Source organism: Coptis chinensis, chromosome 4 (assembly GCF_015680905.1).
Source record: "Coptis chinensis isolate HL-2020 chromosome 4, ASM1568090v1, whole genome shotgun sequence".
Lineage (NCBI taxonomy): Eukaryota > Viridiplantae > Streptophyta > Magnoliopsida > Ranunculales > Ranunculaceae > Coptis > Coptis chinensis.
The window spans coordinates 11,002,707-11,027,802 of record NC_141459.1 but is presented as its reverse complement, the minus strand read 5'-3'; the positions used below and the strand labels follow the sequence as shown (position 1 = coordinate 11,027,802).

The window sequence follows — 25,096 nt, the reverse complement described above, 5'->3', positions numbered from 1 at the left end:
GAAGAGAATCTCCATGCTGACAGCTTGGCATATCTCGCAACCTAAACACCGAACTGTGACCCTAGGAAACTACTCATCGAAGTAGTTGATAGACCTGTTTACCAATATGAGCACGTCCTAGAAGTTACCGACCTATGCCCACTCTCTGACACTGATGAGTCAAACATGGATGCAACCTATCATAGAGTATATCCAGCTAGGCAAGACACCAACAAATCGAACCAAGGCCAGACAGGTTCAATACCAGTCAGGTCGCTACTACCTAGTAAACAGCAAACTTTTCAGAAAGTCCGCCGAATACACAAGCCCCGAACAAGGTTAGATGATTTTCATAGAGATCCACGAGGGAGAATGCGGAAACCACGTAGGAGGTCACTCTTTGGCTCACAAAGCAATCTCACAAGGATACTTCTAGCCAAGAATGCAGATTGATGCCAAGAAGTATGTACTTAAATGCATGAAATGCCAAACATTTGACCACAATATCATCCAGCCAGCTCGAGAACTCATCAACTATTGCCAGCCCTTTGGCCATTACTATATGAAGCAAATAAAATAGAGCAAAATAACCAGTGGTACGGTGATTGTTCTAAACCGCAGATTACTATATTCTTTATTAGAATCAAGAAAAACATAACATTTATTAAATGTAAGAACATAAAAGTATAAAACTTTTACATAACCTACTTTAAACACTTAAAAAAAACTAGGATAATAAACTACAATTACATTGTTAATGACAATTGTGAAAAAAAAAATTGAAACTTGAAGAATGAGGTGGTGTTCTTATTACCTGGAATGGAGAGAAGTGACACAGTTGGTTTTTTTTTTTTAGAGGAGGAAGAAAGTGAAAAGAGACAATTTTAGAACAATTTTGGACTTTGGGTTGACAAGGCCTAAGTGGAGTATGCCCAAAGACAATTTTAAGTTTGGGGTCTGCTTTGAAAAAAAATTGGGTTTGCTTTGAGATGGTCTGCTTTGAGAAAAAATTGGGTCTGCTTTGATAAACACATATAGAACGAAAATGATGCAACTACAAATTGATAATCGGGATGTACAATACGCCTGACTTTATTTGCATTCAAAAATACAACATACAAATGATACTACATTGTTCTTCTTTATAATGCATTTGCTTCTATTGAATCTATTCCACTTCCATTTTTGAACATTACAAAATAATAATAATCTGAATCTCAAGAAGCAATCACTACACCATAACAGGCTATTTGCAACAGCAAAAAACCGTTGCTAATAATTTTCACAACGCTTTTTAAGTGTTGCAAATATGGCGTGGGTAAAGTGTTGGAAATTTTTGCAACGGTTAATAATTCCAACGCTTATTAACCGTTGCAATAATAATTTGTAACGCTTTTTATAACTAGCCCGTAGACAAATTTAAAACCTTTGCAATGGTTTTTAAGCGTTAGTAATTTGTTAAAAAATTACCAACAGTTCTTAAGCGTTGCAAAGTTGTTAGTTAATTTTTAAAAAATTAATTTAAAAATCATTTGTAACGGTTATAAACCGTTGCTGATGGGTTGCTGCTGATAAAAAAAAATAATTTCTCATATTTTGTTTCTCCTCTACTAACAACCATTGTCTACAGAACTATCAGAGACCACACAGCAACAGTAACAATGTTTCAATTTTTTAACACAAGTGCGCAAAGAACATATGTTTCAGGAACTCCGAATGCTAAAGAAAACAAATAAACAAACAAAAGTCTTAACTTAAGAATTCAACAAGTTTTCCTACATATGTTTCAGGAACTCCGAATGCTAAAGAAAACAAATAAACAAACAAAAGTCTCAACTTAAGCATTCAACAAGTTTTCCTTTTTTCCTTGTCGCACAAAAGGATTCACTCAAATTGACATTAGCACTTTTTCTTCTTGTCCTAAACCAAGTGATTTCTCGAGCATTTTGCAATGCCTTTCTCATCTCTCGCAAACAACTCACTTCCGTTATACAAAACATAAATGGAAGAGCCTAAAGTAATGCGCTTTCACATGCATTTGTCTGCATCGGCCAAAAGAAATGCGACCAAATAATCTGGCGGTACATTACAATCTGTGGAAAAATTGCAAAGAATGCCATAAACATGCAAACAACGACAGATTTGATCATACATTAAGTTGCTTGCTTCTACTCCGTTCTCGCTTGCAACGTGATCTCTTTTAGGTATCCAAATTTGTTCCCTTCTTTTAGAACTTTCTTCAAGTTCATAGTCTTTTTTGCTCCTTCAAAACATCTTCGCGACACCTCGTTTCAGCTTCAAGGTCCTCGTTCACCTTCTCCATATCCTTTTCAATTGTTCAACAATTGCCATAAGAAATGTTCTTTCTTCAAAGATTTCTACAAAAAATAAATTAATCATCTCACAAGAATAAAAAAAGAAAACCTAAGTATGCCCAACAGAGCAAATTTGGAAGGTAACATACTTTTAGCTTATTATGATAAAGCAAACATATGCAACTGCCCTAACAGCAAAGCTTATCAACACAACATCATTTAGTAGTTGAAATATACGAAAAAAAAACTTGGAAGGAAATGAACAATGCAAGATGTGTAACTTAGTGTCCTGTTTACAAGAGATTCCCATTAAAAAATCCAACACAGTTTTGAGTAGGGGAGGGAAAATAAAAACACGAAAGTGAAAAAAGATATAATACCTCAGAATATAATATTTTTCAAAAGTTGTGTGTCTGACTCGCTTATTCTTATATCAATTCGGAAGGGAGGATTAGCAGGATCTTTAGCAAGCTATGAATAAGATCATAGCATCATTTTAGTCACATGAATAATAACTACCAGTTCTATGGTTCATACAAAAATGAGATCCTTCCGTGAACCGAAAGTCAGCTTCATCTTTTAAATTCCAAGCCAACGCTTCCAAGGGTATTTAAATAACCATGATGTGTTCGAACTCAGGCTACTTCCAAGCCAAAGCTTATTACCATTAAGTTTCAGGAGCACAAAAATTAAATAACAAATAAAGACACTCGATTTTCTAGGGAGTCTACACTAAGTTCATGCACATAACAATGTCCAAATATACATGTCAGCAGCCTGACACTTCCTTCCTTATTTTTGCTTCTCACTTGTATTGCTTAAAAAGTCAAATACACACTAATATGATTGTCAACCATGCATGTTTATAAAGATGTTGTCACGACGAGCAATAGAATCGTAAAGTAGGGAGCTGAAAACTCACCCAAAGATCCACAATGAAACTGCAAAAAGCATTGTACCCACCATCACCCATTCATTCTTTGTCACAATACCCATCTGCTCTAGTTTTCAAAGTCTGCTTCAAAGAGGGGGCATTTAGAGTTTCTTCAGTTTCAGGTGGAAAAAACTTATATAGGATATATGGATTAGCTAAAAGAGAAACAGAGAAACAAATACAGGTAAGCTTTCAGCCTTGAACAAAGTAACCCATGGACTCCCAATTTTGACCCCAAGTTCCTTGGCTAGCTTGAGGCGCAACAAGTTATTAGCTGCAGGAGTTAGGAATACGCTAAACATGTAATATGCAACAAGTTATTAGCTGCAGTAGTCAAGACACCACTAGATGAAACTTATTCGTACGCAATATGCTTAGACATGCATTAGTAGCTAATCACTGCTCACATAATCACATTACCTTAAGTTTGCATATTGAAAATAAAAACACACACACCACACACCACACACCACACACCACACACCACACACCACACACCACACACCACACACAAGATTGACAAATATAAAACCACAACAGGGCAGGTATCTTGACTCTGGACCAGCTACTGCACTAATCTAAGATGTTTGGTCTAAATATAAACCGTTAAACCATTTTTTCACGATTCTTTGAAGGATTAAGAGGTGGGTCAGTTAGTAAAATCTTACATTCTGTTGGATCTATCTGTGTAAATATATATATATATAAGAACCAATCCTATAATCTTTCACAATAAAAGAGTGTCAGGACCAATGAAAGGATTTACTTTTAGTTCATTGAAACATGCATGATCCCAAACATGGCCCATATCATCCCAATTTTGAACAATCCCATTATTAAAAAGATCATGTTAATTTAGTAGTACTACCAAATGACGTTATGTTAATTTTGGAATAAATTCATTTATTTATGTATCCTAAATTCAACAACTTCACAATTCATGGTCACTTCATCACATTTTGATTAAACTAGCATTCAAATAACCAAATACATTTACTGAATAACTCCAGAAGAACAAAAACTATTGAACTGCAAATAGGTTTCATGTTTTAACATGCTAACAGAATATCAATATCTAACCAGAAACACCATCACAAGGGACAACCCAAAAAATACATAAAAAAACACACTTTCACCTAAAACTTGACCAATTAAACACATAAAACCTCCAAAACAAGCAATTTCACCACTAATCAAAACCAAAAGCAAACATTTTGATCAAACTGCCCTTACAAAAATGAAACTATCTAATTCATCAAAGTAATAAACACTAACCATATCAAAAAAATTATTATTATTACCCCAGTGCCATTGTCGCAAGACGATTACATTTTTGTTGTCCATCTTCTCCGAAATTTCTCCGATCTACAGCAAAATTTGAAGCGAAAATAAGAAACCTAAAAATTTAAGAAATTTGCACAACCCTTGACTAGAAATTGGGGTTCTAACAAAAACGAAAATTGACAAGAGAGAGAGTGTGTGTGGGTTTCCAAAACTTGAGAGAGAGAGAGATGAAGCTCTTGCCGATTTTGAGAGAGATTTGAAGCTCTTACTATCAAACACTCAAACCACTACCACCAAAGATTTACTGTTAGAGCCCTCCCACCAAATCCTCACTTTCTTCTTATACTAGGGTTAGTGAAAGAAAGAGTCAAATATTCACGAAATGTTGAGCGCGAAAAAGACAAGTGAATCACTTTCTCTCTGAAAATCATCTACGACGGTCACCGAACTGGAAAAGCACGCAATGTCTAGTCTCTGATTTGGGACGAAAACTAATGTCATTCAGTCAACCAAAGTAATCCTAAGTCAACCTAAAAAAGCAGTACGACGGGGTTCAAACAATTTAAGACGGCAATTATTGTTCCTAATTAGAGATGGGGTATATAGTTCCAAGAGTGTGTCCTAATTCTTAAATTCTGGTGTAGTGACTCTGGTGTAGTCAAAGCCTACAACTAATGCATGTGGGGCAAAAAGATAACAATGACACTTACCACGATAAGTATAAGAGGTTCCAATAATAATGACAACTTATATGACTTTTCCTTTATGTATCATTCAACAATATTTCACAACAAATTGGATTACACAATGTCCCAAGTTAACATTAAACATAATGTAATATTATAGTACCTTCAGTGGTGTCCCACGAAACGCCTCCGACGAAGATTACCAATAGAATGCTAATATTACCCCTTTAACAGTTTTCTTCACTTCACTCATCAGATGATGTCTAGCAGCAACTTCAAAAGCCCATACTCCCTGGACAATAAAAGAAATATTTTTTTTCATGGTTCAGTATAGTAGATAACTAGAACATAAACAAGAACTAAAAATTGAGGTAATCTACAAGTAGAAAGAGTAAAAATGGAGTTATGGATCATCACTGACAAATAGTACACACAAAAACAGCAGAGAAGGAAATATATAGAAGAAGGAACCAAGATAAATGCTTACAGGGAACAGGTCAAAAGGGAATTAAATTATCCCAGTACAGGAAGCTTGTTAAAATAAATAAAAGCTAATCAAAATGAAAAAGATTTATTTATTATTTAAAAAATGAATCCGCTCAAGTGTTTTTCAATGCAAAAAAAAACAGCACGAAGAAAATGTAGAAGAACAAAACATGTTTATTGCTTCCAGGGAACAAGTAAAGAAAGCTTGTTAAAGAAATAAATAAATAAAAAGTACACAAAACTAAAAATATTTACTTTTTCATTTCAATAAATGTGTTTGCTCTAGTGTTATTTAGTGCGAAAAAACAGTAAAGAATAAAATGTGCAGAAGAATAAAACATGATCATTGCTTCCAGGGAATGAGTCAAAGGGTATTGAAATATCCAGAAGAACCAGGTAAAGGAAGTTTTGTTAATTAATAATAACCAACACAAAAGCAAACATTTTTATGTGCAATTCTGCGCAATTCAACGGTGAAATAGAAAAATTAAAAATTTTAAAAAAAAACTCTTGTAGAATTTGAACAAAAAAAGTGACATTTATTTTCTCGCTTCAAAGTAAATAAAACTGAGCAAATAAGTTTAAAAAACGGTAAAAATGAAAGATTATACCTAGGCATGATACCATCGGGTTGGATTCCATGTTCGAGACAATAGAGTTCCCAACATGAGTTACCAACTTGAATCCTGGTGTCACACCCCAAATTTCGACAGAATTCAGAAAAACATTATTTGTTCCCGACTCTTCGATCTCCGAGGTGTGACGCACTCTCAACTTCAAAAAAACCATAAACAATTTAAATATGCGGATAAATAAAAACCCATACAAATTTTAAACTTAAACAAAAGTCATCTCCATTACAAAAATTAACAAATGAAAATGTAAATAACCTTATCTCAACTGAAAATCTATATCACCTCAAAGGAAAACAAAACTTATCTTGAAATGCGACGCTAACGCAAACCACGAGCAGCAACCAATCTTCTTCAACACTAAACTTGTCAAGACTTATCAACTATGTTCATTTAATGAACATACCCGATAAGCAAACATGCAAATCGGGTCAGCATTATAAAAATGCTGGTGTGAGTAGCTATAAAATACAACATATATACATAAGGCAGGTAGTTAGTTCCTCCAACGAGGCGTCTTAACTTTCCACGACTAATACAACATCCTTAAGTTCAATAACTAATAAGGCAGGTAGTTCCTCCACTGAGGCGCCTTAACTTTCCACTAACCATACAACAAGCTATACTCATAATAAATAAGGCATGTAGTTCCTCCATTGAGGCGCCTTAGGTTGTAACTAAACAAATAACTAACCAAGCATATACAATCATCTATCTAAAGATATATTATTAACCAACATATTACCATAATTAGATTAATTAAGGCTTTCTTTGTGTGTCCCTAAAATCACGTCGTATCTATGTCTTACCTAGTTTCCCTGGCTATCCACAATCGCTACCCAACGCCGAACATGTACATCCACATGCCTCCCCTTACATAATGTACCACTCCGTGCGTAACTACCCTGAGCGGGATGCCGCACACCAAGTAACCCTCACACGGAAGCCATTATGTAAGTACTGCCACTATTCGGCATAAAATATCGCCCGTCTCGTTCTATTTTGCGAACGGAATAATCAAGCCACTATTCGGCTACACCAGAAGGGCCATTTAGATTCACTGAAACGCCAGAAGGGTCAATCACATTACTTACGCCCGAAGGCCATTCAGATTCACTGAAACGCCAGAAGGGCCAATCATATTACTTACGCCTGAAGGCCATTCAGATTCACTGAAACGCCAGAAGGGCCAATCATATCACATACGCCCACACAGGGCAAATCACATGAGTTGTGGTATTCAGGTTCTAGGATTTTCGTTACGTAATTTATTCAGGTGTCATACATCTATGACTCATAATAATTCCACTATATCACGTGCAGGTCAAATACCTTATTGTACTATGCCACAATATTTAGAAATATCTTAATTATATCTCATAACCATTTTCATTCTTTCACGTGCCAATATATTATTGCACTACGCCACACTCCCGTGGGAAAATATTCACCAATACTATACTACCTCGTAGTAGCATCTCACATATATAATAATGGAGTGTCTATTAATTTATTTCTCCACAACTATTGCGTTTAATATATATATCCCAACATATTATATAATGTCACAATATCAACGTCAAATCTTTTCTAGATACTGACAACCAAATTTATACAAGCTTCCACAGTATTTTAGCATTGGATTTGTCTATACAATTTACAACATAAAATCAAAGACAATTAAAACAATCCATTCCCACAATCAAAGCCCATATATATATATATATATATATATATATATATATATATATATATATATATATACTTTACACACTACTCACGTCAAATCTTAATTAGATAATGACAAACAACGTTATATAATTTTCGATAATATTTTATTACTATATTTGTCCATATTCTTAAATAGGAGAAAAATTGGAAAAAAAGTCAACGGTCAAAGTCAACGGTCATTGGTCAACAGTAAAAGTCAACATTCAATAGGCAATGGTCAATGGTCAAAGTCGACGGTCAATGGTCAAAGTCAAAAGTCAACGCATCATGGTCAAAGTCAACACATCATGGTCAAAGTCAAAATCAACCCATCATGGTCAAAGTCAAACTATCATTGTCAAAGTCAAACTGTCGTTTCTATGTTCGACAGGTTTAGGGTCATAGCCATGGTTCATGGCTAAGAGCAAAGTTCAGGTCATAGCTAAGGTAATGGTTCGGACCCAACTAGCCAAGCCCAAACCTTAAAACCGGCCCCAAAAGTCTAAACTAACTTATTATTCAACCTGACCCAATTGGGGTCATAAGGACCAGCCCACATAAAATTAGAAACCGGCCCAAAGAAAACTAATTGGAAAAGACCCAAACAAAATAAAATAGAACTGGTCCAACCTTAATAAAACTAGTCTGGCCCAACAACTAGAACTAAAGCCCAACAATTTAAAACATAACTGGGCCCAATCAAAACAAAACAAACCAGCCCAACCAAACAACCCAAACCCAAGAGAAACCGACCCAAGCCCAAGCCCAAGTCGTCATCTCCTTCCTCCAGCAGCTCCACCAGCCACCAAAATCCGGCCACCACTCCTCCACACACCACCCATTTTTAACCAGGCGGTTTTAATCCCTGCGAAAAACCCACTAACTTTAATAAAACAAAAATCCCAAATCCTTCAATCCCGATTCTCCATCAAACTAGATCTAAAAATCTTACCGCCGCCATTAACGGCCATTACCAACCCTTCAAAGCTCCGACATCCCACCCAAATCATCAAATCAACAATCCACATAAAATCACAACCTAAATCGTTCTAACTATTTTACTGCAGTGTTTGGGAAAGTCACCATTAACAAGTCTTGGGAGCTTCCACCAAGCTCTACTGCCGACCCCCAACCACACCACAGACTCCAATCCATAACCCGACCACCGTATTCCATCCCCCACTAACCTCCAACAATACCAACCCACAACAACATAAAAATGAGTTCAAACAACCATAAACAGGACGCCATTAACGTCTTCGTCCAAACTCCAACAGAACTCCAACAGGCCACCCAATCAAACCTCAATAGCCAAACCTACAATCCCTTACTCCCCCGACATCATACAACCTAAAACAAAACCACCCACGCACAACATTAAAAAGAGTTCAATACAAAGTTAGTTTTGGTGGTAGCCTTTTAATGTTCTTTGTAGTTTCGACGGTTTTAATAACTACGCAAAATGGTATACTAACCTTACCTAGTTTTAACAGTTCAACAGGACGCCAAAGATAATGAGCAGTAACGAATTGAAAGAAAACATAGGACAATAAACTGTTGCTATATATGGTGAAGTAGAAAAATTAACTACTCACCTGTATTAAAACCCGAATTTAATCCTCCTCCTAGTCCAAACCGTCGGCTCCAACGCCGAGCAAACAAGTTTCTAGTCAGTGCTCCATTTTCATTATTTTTTATTATCTTAAAACCATATTCTCTAGAACAATGTGTTTTATATATCTTGGGTTCAAACCCAAGCCCAACACGAACTTCGGGCCCAAAACCGTGCCCACGTATCACAAAAATCCAATCCAAAGCAAATTTTTAAATAAATAAATAAATAAATAATTAATATGTATTTTAAATACGGGCGTTACACCTGGCCTGACCAATATGAATACTAATTATTTCTCTCATTTTCTGCTTTTCAAATCTGCACTCTTTTTTACAAAGAAAGAAACTAGATCTGGAAAAATAAGTAGAAAATAAAACCCTAAAAAATCGATTTTCTAGTTATAAACAAATTTGAAGGCAAAGGATTTGAAGAGAGAGAAGTAAAAATTTGAGAAGTGCGAGATCTATTTTAGGGCGAGAGAGAGAAAGAAAGTTGTATTTTATACTTAGACCGAAATAATAAAGCTGCGATTTTTTTTGTTTCCCTTTTCGCGAAATTTTAATTTGTAACACTTATCAAACGATTTTTAAGCGTTAGCAATTAATTTCTGAAATTCACCCAAATAAACCAACGCTTTACAACATTGCCAACGCTTATTTAACGTTGGCAACTTGCTAACGATAAATAACCGTTGCAAAGCAAAAAATGTACGTGTTGCAAATATCCTATTATGGTGTAGTGAGTCCTGGGGCGTTGTACATGAGCATACATTGTGACCACGCTTTTCTACGAATTTGAAGTAGAACATTTGATGTTACAGACGTACGAGCATATGGTGAGCATCAACACTGCCGAGTACCAAAAGTTGTTACTCATGTAAGCTAAATAGATGAAGAATTTAGATGTTATGGCAAAATGACAAATGAAAGCATCTAGACTAATAAACAAATATTCCCTCATATTATCTTACTAGGAGTTCATGAAATGAATTAATACCAATTGACAATGGCAATAAAGAACCACATCATTCAAATCTCTATACAATCTCTATACAAAGGACTATGAACATTGAATGTTCATACCCAAGGACTATGAACATCGAATGTTTACTATGAACATTGAATGTTCATACCCAATCAAGGACTATGAACATCGAATGTTCATACCCAGTCAATGTTCATACCCAAAGACTATGAACAATCAATGTTATCCAGTTATGAACATGGATTGTTCATACCTATTTGGGAGTATGAAAAATCACTGTTCATACATCAAACATGAACAATCATTGTTCATGACTACTATGAAGATTGAATGTTCATACCCAATCAATGTTCATACCTACCAATTGAAAAAAATTTAAAAGTAGTCATGAACAATGATTGTTCATGTTTGATGTATGAACAGTGTTTTTCATACTCCCAAATAGGTATGAACAATCCATGTTCATAACTGGATAAATGTTCATACCTATTGGATCATTGTTAATAGCTCCAATAGGTATGAACACTCATTGTTCATAGCTAATGTTCGTTATTAGGGGTATGAACAATGAGTGTTCACACCTGCTTAAAGGTATGAACAATGATTGTTTATACTAAATACACCGGGTCGTTTCATCTGGGCCGGGACGTTAATTATTTCGCGTCAGGGGTATACTTGACATTTTATCTACCCGATCCGTTTTTTATTTTGCGTCAAATGTATACTTGACCTTTAATCTACCCCGTCCTTGTGGGTTACAAAAAAAAAAGGTGTCTTTGAGAGTTACTTTTTTGGCATTTTTGTCCTTGAGAGTCACTCTCTGTTAAAAAATTTGGTGTTTCTTTTTTATCGCTCCTAAATATGCTCTAAGTTCAACCGTACACACGACCCACACCCCCAAATTCAAAAAAAAATTGCGCCCCAATAAATACAAAGCCGATTTTATTTTTCAGGAAGTGACTCTCAAGGACAAAACTGCCGAAAACGTAACTCTCAAGGACATTTTTTTTTTCATAACTCACAAGGACTGGGTAGATGAAAGGTCAAGTATACCCTTGATGTGAAATAAAAAATAGATCGGGTAGATGAAATGTCAAATATACCCTTGATGCGAAATAATTAACGGCCCGACCCAGACGAAACGACCTGGTGTATTGATTGTTCATACCTTTAAGCAGGTGTGAAAACTCATTGTTCATACCCCAATTACAAACATTAGTTATGAACAATGAGTGTTCATACCTATTGGAGCTATGAACAATAATCCAATAGGTATGAACATTGATCAAGTTATGAATATGGATTGTTCATACCTATTTGGGAGTATGAAAAATCACTGTTCATACATCAAAAGTGTTCATACATCAAATATGAACAATCATTGTTCATAACTACTTTTAATTTTTTTTCAATTGGTAGGTATGAACTTTGATTGTTCATAGTCCTTGCATATGAACATTGATTGGGTATGAACATTCAATGTTCATAGTCCTTTGGGTATGAACATTCATTATGAACATTAAATATTCATAGTCCTTGGGTATGAACATTGATTGGGTATGAAAATTAAATGTTTATAGTCCTTGGGTATAAACATTGATTAGGTATGAACATTTAATGTTCATAGTCTTTTGGGTATGAACATTGATTGGATATGAACATTCAATATTCATAGTCCTTGGTCCTTTGGGTATGAACATTCAATCTTCATAGTCTTTGGGTATAAACATTGATTGGGTATGAACATTGAATATTCATAGTGGTCTTTGGGTATGAACATTCAATCTTCATAGTCTTTGGGTATAAGCATTGATTGGGTATGAACATTGAATTGAATGTTCATAGTCCTGAACATTCAATGTTCATACATCAATATATTGTATAAAGTACATTCACCTATTTGGATATGAACAATCATTGTTCATACACCAGCAGAAGGTATGAACACTCATTGTACATAGTTAAATGACAGAAAAGGTCAAATCGGAAAATATTTATTTTAAATCGGAACCATTTGTTATTGAGAGTTATTTTCACAGAAGAGTATAATTGGCATTTTAAAAAATATAAAAAGGCGGGGCCAATTTATTTTTTCTTTGAAGGTTACTAATTTTGAAATAGTGGGGTTATTTTTCCCTAAAATTTGTACTTGTGAGTTAGTCACAAAAAATCGGGTCTCTAGACTTCATCAAAGACCATTAATACTGAGTAGTTGAGAATGCTCACCGTAACCCACTTTTTTCTCTAAGACTAACACTTCAGATTTTACCTAAAAAAATGAATTATACCCCTTTTTTTTGGCGATTTCAATTGTTCGTAGCCCAAAATACATAAAAACCCAAAATAGATAAGTAGATAAAAACCTATTTCTTAAATCTTATCTCCATTCTTAAGTCTTATCTCCATTCTTAAATCACATGTATTTTTTTCCCATTCTTATCTCCATTCTTACTCTATTCAATTTCTACTTTTTTTCCCAATCATATGTATTGAAAAATTGTTAATTTATTGTATTTTGATTCAATTAGATAGCCCAAGTGTTTAATTTGATCGATTGATTAGTTATTGTTTGATTCCAGATGGTTATGGTTCATTCAATTGTTTGAATCAATTGAAAGGTTGGGCTTTCTTAAATTTCAGCTATTGTTTATGTTTTGTTATGTTTGTCGATGAAAAGTAACTATATTATTGTGTTTATTTCAGATTTAAACAGAATCTTCAATTGGATCAATTGGGCATTTTTATGTAGAGAAAAAGCCCTAATTCTATTACCAAGTTCTTCTCTGAACCCATCATGCCCAAAATTTGCACATTTCCTGTTACTCTCTGAAGATGGAGCAGTTTCAACGAGCTCTTTAACATGGTGCAATTCTTGGGTTACGGACAAAACAGCTGCATCAAAAGACAATATGTGATCTCCATTTCGTCCAAAATTTACTTCTCTACCATCGTAGATTGGGCTCCTAGATATCTTCGAAGCTGGTTTTGGAGAGAGCTGCTTATGGTTATTTCTGCCCGTAAACCAAGAAGGAGGTAAAGGGGAGCCCAATCTTCCATTCAACTGACCAGGAGATGCTGTCCCCTTCTTCAAAAATGGTGCTTGCCCCATCCCTGTCTGAGCTGTTATCTTGATCCATATCAGTCTCAAAAACATCCCTCACCTGAGAAGAACTGAACACACCAGAAAAAGCAGGCAACTGTGGACCCGTATTAGTTTCAGGCGTCAATTCATCACTTCCATCATCACCCTGGTCTTCAATTCCTGCTAACCCATCCAGACCATCTATGGAGTCACATAGATATTGGGGGAAGACTGGAACAATCCTCACCATTCCAGAACCAGCGCACCCGCTTTGGTTTTGCAGTTTTCCCATCAAAGATTTCTTGATCAGAAGGCATCCAAATCCAGTTGGATCAGAGCCAAATACCCGGTAAAATGATGTAATAATAAAATCTGGACGGAAGAGCGACAACCCGCGTGAGTCCATGTCCTTGGGACCAAGAGAACCTGCATCAAGCAAGACATGCCAGTTGTTCTGCTGAGCCAATGCCATCCACTGGTAAGAATACTTAGCCCCAGTAACCCTGGATTGAACAGGGAACACAAAAAGGCCGACTGCGGAATCATTCTTCTTCCTCTTTTTAGTAACAATCTGCTTTCTCAACTCTGTCGAGCAGAGTTTCAGGGTTGGCCATTTGAAACAAGCACTGTTAGTTTTTGCACCCTTTTCTTTGGCACATTGAGCCATCCAATTTACCGACTGACTATCGTGATCAAACATGGTCAACAGTATTATGGTAGTATGATTTAATTGATTTATAAATTAATATTATTTATTGAAGTATGAGTTAGGGTAATTCAGTACAGTTTCAATTACAAACCGTATTGATTGATGTATTGGCTCATCTTTGATTTCAGAGGGTCTGTATCATGTCTCAAGTTAGAGCAGAGGAGTTTGATTACATGACAGACGATGAGGAAGACATGGGTGGTAATGTCGTTGGAGTTGCAACAGACGAAGAATATTACTATGGAAGTGATGGCGAAGTGCTTTTTGATGACTATGAATCGGTATGCTTTTGATTTTGTCCTTGGAAACATATTGCATTTTCAGGCTTTTGAATTCTTGGTCCGGGTATTAGTAAATTGGTTTGATTGTGCATCTCATTTCGGTGTTTGAATCACTGAGGGTTCTTCTGACCATAACCATTGTCACAAAGTTTGGCGATTTTAGAAAAATCTCTAAAATAACTGTTTGGAAGTTTGAGGCATGTCACTGTTTAGAAGTTAATATGAAAGAAGGAAGTAATTCTTTTATAAATGATGATTATGACTGATCCTTTTGAGGCATGTAGCGTTAATTATATGCTTAGGATGCATCAACATCACATGTTATAATCTGTTCGACTGTTCTTCACGTGTTAATATATTGTATAATTTCCCTAGACGCTTACCAAGTGATCTGAGTTTTCACAGTAGACTGCTTACTGACTATTATAGCCTTCATAGCTAGGTTATATGGACACGCCATATTTTGAAAAAAAATCCGTGTTGGATACGTATCCACGTGTCCGTGTCGAACACATTGTATGTAATTTACCTTGAATTTTGATATTTTGCCGTGTCCGACAATTCGTATTCGTGTCCGATACGGACACACTTACCCGTGTCAATGTAACCTAGCTTCACAGTGTCGATTAGGTCATTTTTGGCGTCAATTCATTTAAGTGACGCTGAGTGTTATTAGAAATTAACAAATACGAATCCCAATAATAATAATGGTTTGCGGTTTTATTTATAATGGTAGGAAATTGCAACATTTTTTTTATCCCTTTCATTGCTTTGCAAATCTGTTTTAATTTGAAAAAATGGCGAATTTCTACTCATACGTTTTCCACTGTTGCTTTGTATCCTCCATGCCAATGATGCCTCAACAATCAAACTCTATGATAAATTCTCCTACTCTGAATGCCTCACCCGCTGCTGGAGTTGCTCCTCACTTGCATCAATCTCCTTTTCCACCTTTCTATGACCAGCAACATTCTCTTCCTTCAATGGGCCAAGGTCGACCAGATTATGATCCTTCACCCAAGTCTTTCAAGGGTTTGTCTAGACCACTTCCTTCTGATGTGGCAGCAGAACTTGGTAATGTGCTCAATAATCTCACTGGTACTAAGGAGTCAATCAAGGGTGTCAAGATATGGTTTATGCAGAGGTCCCCTTTTGCGCCTGCTCTAGCAGAGGCTCTGAGAGAAAGAGTACTTTCCCTCGAGGATTCTGACTTTCTTTATAATTCTGGAAAGTTTTATATTTTTTTATTATTCTTTACTGTGTGCTTCTATGTGTTATATTGTTTGATTTAGTGGATGTCATGGATTGTTGTTACTTTTTAGGCCAGCATTGGTGGGTTGGTATGACGACTTGAATTTTGATTAGTGATATATGGTCATTGTTTTGTTTATGAGTGTCCGAATTAGCATTATGATCTAAGTACTTGCCCTTAAACCTTGGTTTCAGGGAATTGAATAGCATGCCAAAGAATTTAGTGATAACGCCAATTGCATTACATCTATACGTTTGCTACTGGTTTAATATCTATGTTTTAATTGATTGAATAAATTCAATGGTGTGCGCAATAAATCACTTTTGAAGGTTTGAGCAGTCTGTTTGCCAAATTGAGTTTCTGCCATATGCGGTTATTTTAATTATTGTTTGATTGTTGGACTAACCTTTTGTTCCTTACCCGACCTTGCTATCTAATATTCTCTCTGTTTTTTATAAGACAACATGTTCTTTTGATAGATCAATCAATATATGAATTCTTAGCAACAGTAGCTTTTAACAATAATAGTAATAATAATAATTAATCATGTTCAAGACCATCCCCCCAGAATCCTCAGCATTTGCCATTTGGATCTATTATTGAGCGGTTAAGACATTTTTATCGGTCTCATACTAGAAGTTATGTTGGTCTTTTCCGGTCTGATCATTTGAATTGTACATTGCAGCTAAATCTGCGATGGAGATATTGAACTTCACACCTCTCAATGGGAAGCCCATCAGGATTATGTTGTCACATCGAGACCCTAGCATCCGCAAAAGTGGACATGCTAATGTCTTTATCAAGAATTTGGACCCGGAAATAGATAACAAGAACTTGCATGATTCTTTTTCTACATTTGGCAAGGTTCTTTCATGCAATGTGGCCACTGATTTGAATGGGCACTCTAAAGGTTATGGATATGTGCAGTTTGAGCAGGAGGAAGCTGCACAAAATGTTATTAAAGGTCTGGATGGAATGTTGATGAATGATATAGAGATCTCTGTTGGCCTTTTCGTCCGTAAACAAGAGAGACATCGAGCAGACGGATCCGAAAAAGATACCAATCTATATGTAAAGAATTTTTCTGAAACACTTACTGATGAGGACCTTAAGAAAATTTTTAGTGCTTATGGTACCATTACTCATGCCTATGTTATGAAGGATGTGAAGAGTGGAAAATCTAAAGGTTTTGGTTTTGTTAAGTTTGAGAAGTCAGATAATGCTGCTTTTGCAATTGAGAAAATGAACGGATACAGTCATAATGATAAGGTCTGGTACGTTGGGTTGGCTAAGAGCAAGACTGAAAGAAAGGCTGAGTTGAAGTCCAAATTTGAACAAGAAAGCAGTGGTAAAGTCGATAAACTACAGGGTGCTAATTTATATTTGAAAAATCTTGATGATGACTTTAGTGATGAGAAACTGAAGGAGCTGTTTTCTCAATTTGGGACGATAACATCCCACACGGTATGACCTAGCATTATGGAAAATTTATTTCATGTTATTTCATTCGTTTTTCTTATGATGTATCTAACCACATCCTTCTTTGGTTTTCTGCAGATCAAGCGCGATATGCAAGGGCAGAGCATGGGCTATGGTTTTGTTGCATTTTCTACTCCTGAGGATGTTGCTAAAGTAGTATGTTGTCTTTGATCCCACCATATTTACACACACATACATACATAATACATAATGCCGAAAATTTGTAAATCATGTCATGCACAGGCTTTGTTGTGTAACTATGCCTTTTGTTTCTTTTTTTACTTCAGGCTGATCAGTCAGGAACCGTAGTTAAGGTACTCCTGGAGGATGGAAAGCCAGTCAGCGTTGACACGGTACTCTCTCTCTCTCTGCGCGTGTGTGTGTGGAGTTAAACAACCATTACAATATTGTTTGAATTTAAATTGGTCACTGAACAATTTCGGTGTACAAATAATTTTATGCTCATTTTGCTTCACCCATTGCCTGAACTTGGAAGTTCTCTTTTTCTTTTCTTTGTAGCCTCTGTTTGTTATTGAGCCCTGAAGTAAAATGTGGTGGTGTTGTAGCATGTTGAAAATATACTTAATCTTAATGTTGATCCACGGTGTTTTAATTGTTTTTCTTTGGTTTTTCAATTGTTCGCCATCCACCCCGAAAACCCCAAACTCTCAAAGCTTTCTCACACTGATTTTACTATATCTCACTATGCTAGGTATTCATGGCTTTGTCTCAATATATATGATTATCTTTTTCACTCTTAGTAGTCATATTGATTATATTTTAATCTTTTATACTCTCTATACAGGTGATATATCAAGTTGATCAGTTTCTAGACAAAAACAAAGATTATGTAGTGGCAGAACATTAAGAGCTGATGACCACCTCGAAGTGCTCCTTTGTAGCAGGGCTGATACCCCCAACACCAGATGAATCCTCAAAGTCTTCTAATTTTTTTTTCGATTGGAGCACATTTTAAGGTACTTTTATTCCACTTTTATCCCAACCTTTTCTTATTAACAGCATGGGTTTGATGATAATCTAGGGATTGAAATTTATTTCGGTGAACCCTTTTGTTGGTTCACCAGCACGTGGTCTGCGAAATAACCTACAAAAAGCAAAGGCAGCCAAGAATGGGGTGAGTGCTGTTCAGATACACCCAAATCCCTCATTGAGAGAGGCCATTATATATTTTTTGCGTGTCACTTGGGAATCTGAAAAATAATGTCTCCTTTATTTTCATTTTTTATTTTTGTCTATATCTTTTGCTTTTTGGAAAGAAGAACAACTATATTAAGCCCCTGAGGCCAAGGTTGAGAGTGACATATCTATAGAACAGGACCTTGGAGGTTCACTTGAAGATGTTTGTTGTTAATATGGAGTCTGTGGAGGTGAAAATGGTGTTTTCGGAACCCGAAGGAACAAACCTTCATAATATTGATGATGATGAAAACATTGACGAGGAGAAACTAGATAGTGTGGAGGAGAAAGTAGAGTGTGAGGTGGAGATGGAATCTGTTTAATCTGAACTGCAACAGCTAGATAAGCCTGATTCAGCTGAACAGAATGTTGATGAGGAGATAAAGTCTGGAGAGCAAGACACACTAGATTCAGGAGTTGTGATGTGAAATAATGAGGACTCGCAGTCTATGCCTATTGAAATTGTTGAAAGCAATAGATTAGAAACAGCTAGAGTGGTATCAAGAAGTGGAGAATCCGATGAGGATATCTCTGTGGAAGAACCTTTAGACTGCTCCGCAAAGGAGCAGGGCCTCGAATTGGAAATAGACTCCTCTCCTGTAGATAATACACAATTAGAACTAGAATCTACCGATTCTATTTATCGAAGTAGTGATGATAATGGGGATTTGAGTGGAAGGTCAGATGTGACTGATGAAGAGGCTAAGGAAGATGGTGACCGTTCTTATGTTTTTGTCGATGGAGGAATTCTCTTGATGGGATTGTTTCGGATTTTTTGGGATTGTTTTTTTGGTGTATTTTCAGTTATGTGAGGGTAGATGATATTAATGATGTTCAGTACTTCTACTACTTCATCTCTTCTAACATTATTTGGGGGTTTCACTCTTCTATCTATGGCCTATGGGCCTATGGGTACGACATATTCAAACTTCAAAAGCAGTGGGACCCGTTGTGTCCAACACTGGCATGTTACGACTTTACAAACCATGCAGCTGCTTTTTAATTCGGTCTGCATTTTGTCTCACCAGTCACCAATTAACGCCATTAATGGATTTTAGCTCCTCTTCACTAGCAAATGCTGGTTTTCACTTTGCACACATAACATTACTCTTCTCTCAAGAACAGAATAATTGAAATGGAAGAAGAAGGAAGATCATTGTCTGAAACACCAACATGGGCTGTTGCAACTGTTATAACTGTTTTGGTTTCTGTTGGGTTTCTATTTCAAGGGTCTTTGAAAAGAGCTGGCAAGGTATGGGAACATTTCTTTTGATCTTTTCGACACTTTCTCTCAGCAAAAAAGTTTGGTTTATTGTTCTTGGCAATCTTATAGTGGAGTTGTTCTGTTATTGAACAGTGGTTAGTTGATACCAAGAGAAAAGCTCTTCATGCTGCTCTGCAGAAGATCAAGGAAGGTAATAATACATTGCACTTTTAGGAATGTTGTTTCTTTAATTTCGTTTAGATTTTTTGAGTTGAAAATTTTGGTTATTTTGGCAAACAGAGCTAATGCTTTTTGGAGTTTTATCATTATTGATGGGCCATTCCATTAATTTGGGTGTCAAGATTTGTGTTAAATTTTTGCTCATGGATACCCGATTTTATCCATGTACATATGATGGCAACTACAATGTTTCTGTCAACCAAAAAAGTGTGTTGATCACGAGCTTTAATTCTTCAAAGTATTCAGTTTCACATGAGCAGATGAATATTGAACGTCGCGAGCATTGCCCTGAGGTAAATTTTTCTCAGAAGCCATTTGGGTGAAATACTGTTAATATTGTGATTCCAACCATCAGTATATATACATGCTGATCTTTCATGGTTGTTCCATACAAATATATATGTTCCATCAATGAGAGTATATAATTATATATACATGTTCATGAATCTAAATGTAGGTTGAGCGTTGTAGTAATGAGGTCCCAGTACAAGTGCACCCAACAATCTTTGTAAAAGGGGGTTATTATGCATATTAGTTTAGCATGTGTGCAAAAGAGCATTGGCCGTACAAATTTGGTTTTTTCAGTTATTCATGGAAATGTGGTAGCGCAGTTATATCTAAGTTCACTAATAACAAACAATTGTAAAAGATCAGAGCATTCTTTTCTGGTCGGACAGTACTTGGGCCAATGGTTCTGTCTTGAAACAAGTTATTTTGTTATAACAGATTTGATATACTTTTATACTACGGTGTTTGAAGTTTATTAATGTGGTCATATAATATGGGATAATGGGAACTGTGGGAACTGGTGTGCATGTGAGTAGCTCTTTTAGCATAGAATGTTTGGCTGATACATTTCAAATTTTCTACTATATCTATTAGGATTCAAGTATTCACACACTGGGTGTTGCGACTGTATAGTAATATGTTTACCTGGGAATTTGGTGTCCTGATCGATCTCAATATGTGTTCCGGGATGATTTCCACCCTACGGATGTAGCAAATGAAATCTTGGCCAAGCAAGCGTACAGAGGTACTATACAGACTACTTATCCCATGAATGTGAAGCAACTTCTTCAACTCTAGCTGCAGCTTGATCAATTCTTTGGCGCTAAATGTGAGTATGTGACACAACCACTTCTGAGTCCTGACTCCTGACGTACTGCTCATTGGTCATTTTGTGGTTATTGTGTATACAGCTAACTATGTACACAAAGTCTTGGTCCTTACAAAGTTTTCTTGAAAATTTCTTTTAACATTCAGGCAAGTACGCACAATTTCAGGTCCCTCAAATATCACCTCATCCTTATCTCAATTTTATGCTTCCTAATTCCTCAAGGACAGACTTCGCTTCAGGGTACAACCTCTTACCGACAGCATGCTAATTCTAAATATAAAATGAGTATTTCCGGTATGTTATTCAAACCCGGAAGTAAGTCTAATTGTTGTGTGCTTTTTGCAGGGTTTTGTTATCTCAGACTGGCAGGGTGTAGACAGGATTATCGACCCACCTCATGCAAACTATTCAGACTCATCTTTATGTGAAGAATCCATTGGCAGGGTGAAGAATCCATTGGCTTTGAGGTGAGGTTCCATTGATTTCATCTTTATGTTCGGTACGGTGTTACGTTAGTACCCAATATTTTGGGATATGATGCTTCCGATTTATATTCATTACCATTGCACGATATCTCTAATTTTTTGAGTTGGGTTCATTCCGTTTTTTGCCTGAAACTTTTGATCACAATGTTGCCATGGCATTAAAGTGGCTAAATGGATTATACGCTTGTCGAGGATAATTTTTACATCCTTAATCACAAATCCAATCCAGTCGGGCATTTCGTCTATTGCCTGGAGCAATCCAAGCGTTAATTTGAGATATTGGTAAATGATATGCTCCCTAATGATATGCGTGTCTTCCTGTTTTGCAGTAAATGAGATGAAATCCAACAGATGTCCTTGCATGGAATGTATAGTACTTGGCTGTGTGTCAACTGTCCTTACTATACAAATTTTGGGGAGCAATGATTTTCCAATTAAGAGCCGGAGAGGAAAACTGAACATAAACTGAACATGCAAGCCCAATAGAAAGGTATTTTTTTTTAAAGTTTCTATTTGGAATCAACAGTTAATATCAACCTGAAAACAAATTGGAAACTAGAGGAAATTTGGGGAATGGTAGTTTGGTCAAAAAGTTTGATTATTTCACTGAACCAACCTTCTAATTCAATTAAGGCTGTTTATGTTTACCTGGATATCTTTCCATGTAAACTTGAACTATAATAGAGGATGTTTAAGTTGTTGATTGGTGGTTCCCCCACTAAACACAACAAAAAACTCTTACTACCACTTCGCAACTGATGATGCGACACTTCTACTGCTATTTGCTTCTTTTGGGAGGGATATGCCTACCAATTCCTTGGCAAAATCCCTATTCCAGTTAAACATCATCCCCTGTTATAGCTAAATTTAGCTGGAAATACTTACAAACAAACAAGCACATTCTAAACCTGTTCTTTAGGGCACACCATAAGCTGATGACTTCAGTTAGCATAACTTATCATTGCTATGCCAGTATTTCTTTATATAATAATAAATTAATAATACTACAAACCACATTCACAATTAATTAAAATCATCAAGCACGACAGAAGGAATTCTAATAGCAGTACTAAGCTATGTTCACATTAATAAAAAAACATTTGCAAAAATTGATATTCTAATATATCTGAACCAAGATAACTGAAACTAGGGCAAACTTTGATTACTCAGTTAGCCTGAATTTTCAGCCATCTATCACTTTAGTTAGGTTCTTTTATTGAACGCGATTTACTGCAATTGCGTTCAATTTGCACATAGGAAGCATGTCAAACTTATCCTCCAAATGAGGATGAACCATAGTTTATCATCTGACTACATTTCTTAGAAATGTAGTTCCAAAACTAAGAAACTACATTTTCAATTAAGTTGAGGCACACTACTGCAAATATTTCACCCTAGGGCTGAATTTTATTCTCCAGTTATGACTTTTAATCTTTTGCAGGAATCACTTTGTGCTAAGCAATATAGCCCCAAAGACATAAGTTTTCCAGACTGAATTAGCGTACCATCAAATGAGAGGACCAAAGAAACAGGAGAAGGGCCTTATTTCAATTATTTGTTCAAAGGTGGGATGTGAAAATTCAGCGGGTATGTTGGTCAGACTGAGAAGGAACAAAAAAAGGTCAGACCAAATTACTAAGATTATTGGTTTGGTTTCTAACTCGATTCTAAGCAATGATGTTGAGTGTAGGTGTGGCTATACAGACCAGACATTCAGAATGTTCGTATTGGAGGGGAACTGCTTTAATATTAAGAGACGGTGTGTTGTAAACAGGCACAGGCAAGTCCATGCGAAAGATGTTTTTTTCTTTCAAGTTTCTAATTAGAATAGTGTTCTTTGACATAGAATAGTCTCATTGCTATTCCGGCTCTTATTGACCTTCTGTGCCATGGCAGCCCTAGAGGGAAGAAGGATGCTGCCACTGCCATATTTAACCTTTTAATCTATCAAGGGAACAAAGTAAGAGCTGTCAGAGCTGGAATTGTTGTGCCATTGATGAGGCTGCTTACAGATGCTGCTGGTGGAATGGTAGATGAGGCACTTGCAATACTCGCAATCCTTGCAAGCCATCAAGAAGGTAGGGTGGCAATTGGTCAAGCTGAGCCCACCCCTGTTTTGGTGGAGGTAATGAGGACTGGATCACCACACAACCGTGAGAACGTTGCGGCTGTGTTGTGGTCACTGTGTATAGCTGATGGGAAGCATCTTAAGACTTCAAAAGAATGTGGGGTGGAAGAAGCTCTGAAGGATTTGTCATAGAGTGGCACTGACCGTGCTAAGAGGAAAGCTGCAAATCTTCTGGAGCTCCTGCATTGGACGTTGGAAGAGGTTGTTAGCCCCCGAAATTGACTGCTGGGTACTAATATTCCCAAAGAGAAAATACAAGTGGTCTTTGTTGCTGGTGTAGGATAAGAAAAAATCAATCTGTTGTTTTTTATGAGGTCTGTTGGTGTATAAAGTGATAAGACGAGTTGGTCTTTATTTCTGTTCAAAAATGGATAGTGTGATTGGAGTTCTGTTTCTCAGAAAGTTAACTACCGTGAGCTCTATAGCATGAGAATCTTTTGATTAATTTAGTTTCTAATATGGGTGGATACTTTGGTAGAGAAGGCAGCTAAAAACGCCATGCATGACTAGGGCTTCATATCCGCTTGCTAAAAGAAACAGTTTGGTTGCAGAAGGCTTTGTTTTAGGATACAGTGTCATTTAGTGTTGTTGGAAACAGTAAAAGGGAAGGTGAAAAAAAAAATCTACTTGGGCATGCTCGGCATGAGCCGACTCTAGCGTGAAGCACCCCATAAGTAGTCTTCATGAAATCTTCACGCCAACTCCTAATTCCTAACCTCGCCTCCCTCTGTTACCTTGCGAGTGACCTCCTCAAATTGGCTGCAAGCTACTGGGATGCTGCTCCCACATGCCCCTTCAAAAAGAAGTTTTTTAGTTTGGGCAACTGCCATCCCCAACTTCAATTTAGATTAAACCATTTATTTGAACTTCCTAAGAAACAGAGGACAATGTAGTACAAAACATTATATATAAAGCAAGACGATTGTCACATGCATGGCCATCATTTGTAATTCTTCTCAGATTTACTGACAAGGCCAGTTGTCACTAGAAACTCAATTGCAAGTTTATACATGAACAAAAAGTTATTAATAAATAATACTCTGACCAAACATGACTATGGGCCAAAGTTTGGGCTTTTGTAAAATACATACCTAATTAGAAGACTTTGGGCTTTTAACGTTCTTTGTTCTTTAGCATGCAATTTCCTTATTTCTTGACCACGCAAGCAATACAAATGTCACTGAAACACATGCTTTTGAAGTGTGTGAACAAAAACGAGGGTGATATTCATTACCTGATCTCCACTTATCACTATGGCTTATGCAGTGATCTCTGGTGTGTTGGAGCAATTGGGTAC

At 36.4% G+C, this 25,096-nt stretch overlaps 1 protein-coding gene across 11 annotated transcripts; it reads left to right on the top strand.

The window, feature by feature from the left end:
• The first annotated feature begins 15,348 nt into the window (after positions 1-15,348).
• On the top strand, positions 15,349-24,244 carry LOC147501845 (polyadenylate-binding protein 2-like). 11 transcript variants are annotated; one of them, XM_086606861.1, is made up of 15 exons: positions 15,349-15,771; positions 16,635-17,413; positions 17,507-17,581; positions 17,716-17,781; positions 18,234-18,405; positions 19,751-19,877; positions 19,983-20,040; positions 20,130-20,362; positions 20,952-21,186; positions 21,333-21,426; positions 21,532-21,653; positions 22,001-22,161; positions 23,113-23,292; positions 23,362-23,451; positions 23,568-24,244. In XM_086606861.1, exons 1-5 carry the CDS (start codon positions 15,495-15,497, stop codon positions 18,294-18,296), a joined length of 1,260 nt encoding a protein of 419 aa, XP_086462987.1. In that variant the 5' UTR covers positions 15,349-15,494; the 3' UTR covers positions 18,297-18,405; positions 19,751-19,877; positions 19,983-20,040; positions 20,130-20,362; positions 20,952-21,186; positions 21,333-21,426; positions 21,532-21,653; positions 22,001-22,161; positions 23,113-23,292; positions 23,362-23,451; positions 23,568-24,244. The 11 variants fall into 11 exon arrangements, with proteins under 11 accessions (XP_086462987.1, XP_086462988.1, XP_086462983.1 ...); XM_086606862.1 differs by having other exon boundaries at positions 20,952-21,190; XM_086606857.1 differs by having other exon boundaries at positions 17,507-17,584; positions 21,353-21,426.
• The last annotated feature ends 852 nt before the right edge of the window (positions 24,245-25,096 follow it).

Excerpts from the sequence above, each read along its gene's own strand:
- LOC147501845 (XM_086606857.1), top strand. The coding sequence starts at position 15,495 with ATGGCGAATTTCTACTCATACGTTTTCCACTGTTGCTTTGTATCCTCC. Across the intron at positions 17,414-17,506 it reads GGACGATAACATCCCACACG|ATCAAGCGCGATATGCAAGG; the intron begins GTATGACCTAGC and ends GGTTTTCTGCAG. Across the intron at positions 17,782-18,233 it reads AGCCAGTCAGCGTTGACACG|GTGATATATCAAGTTGATCA; the intron begins GTACTCTCTCTC and ends CTCTCTATACAG.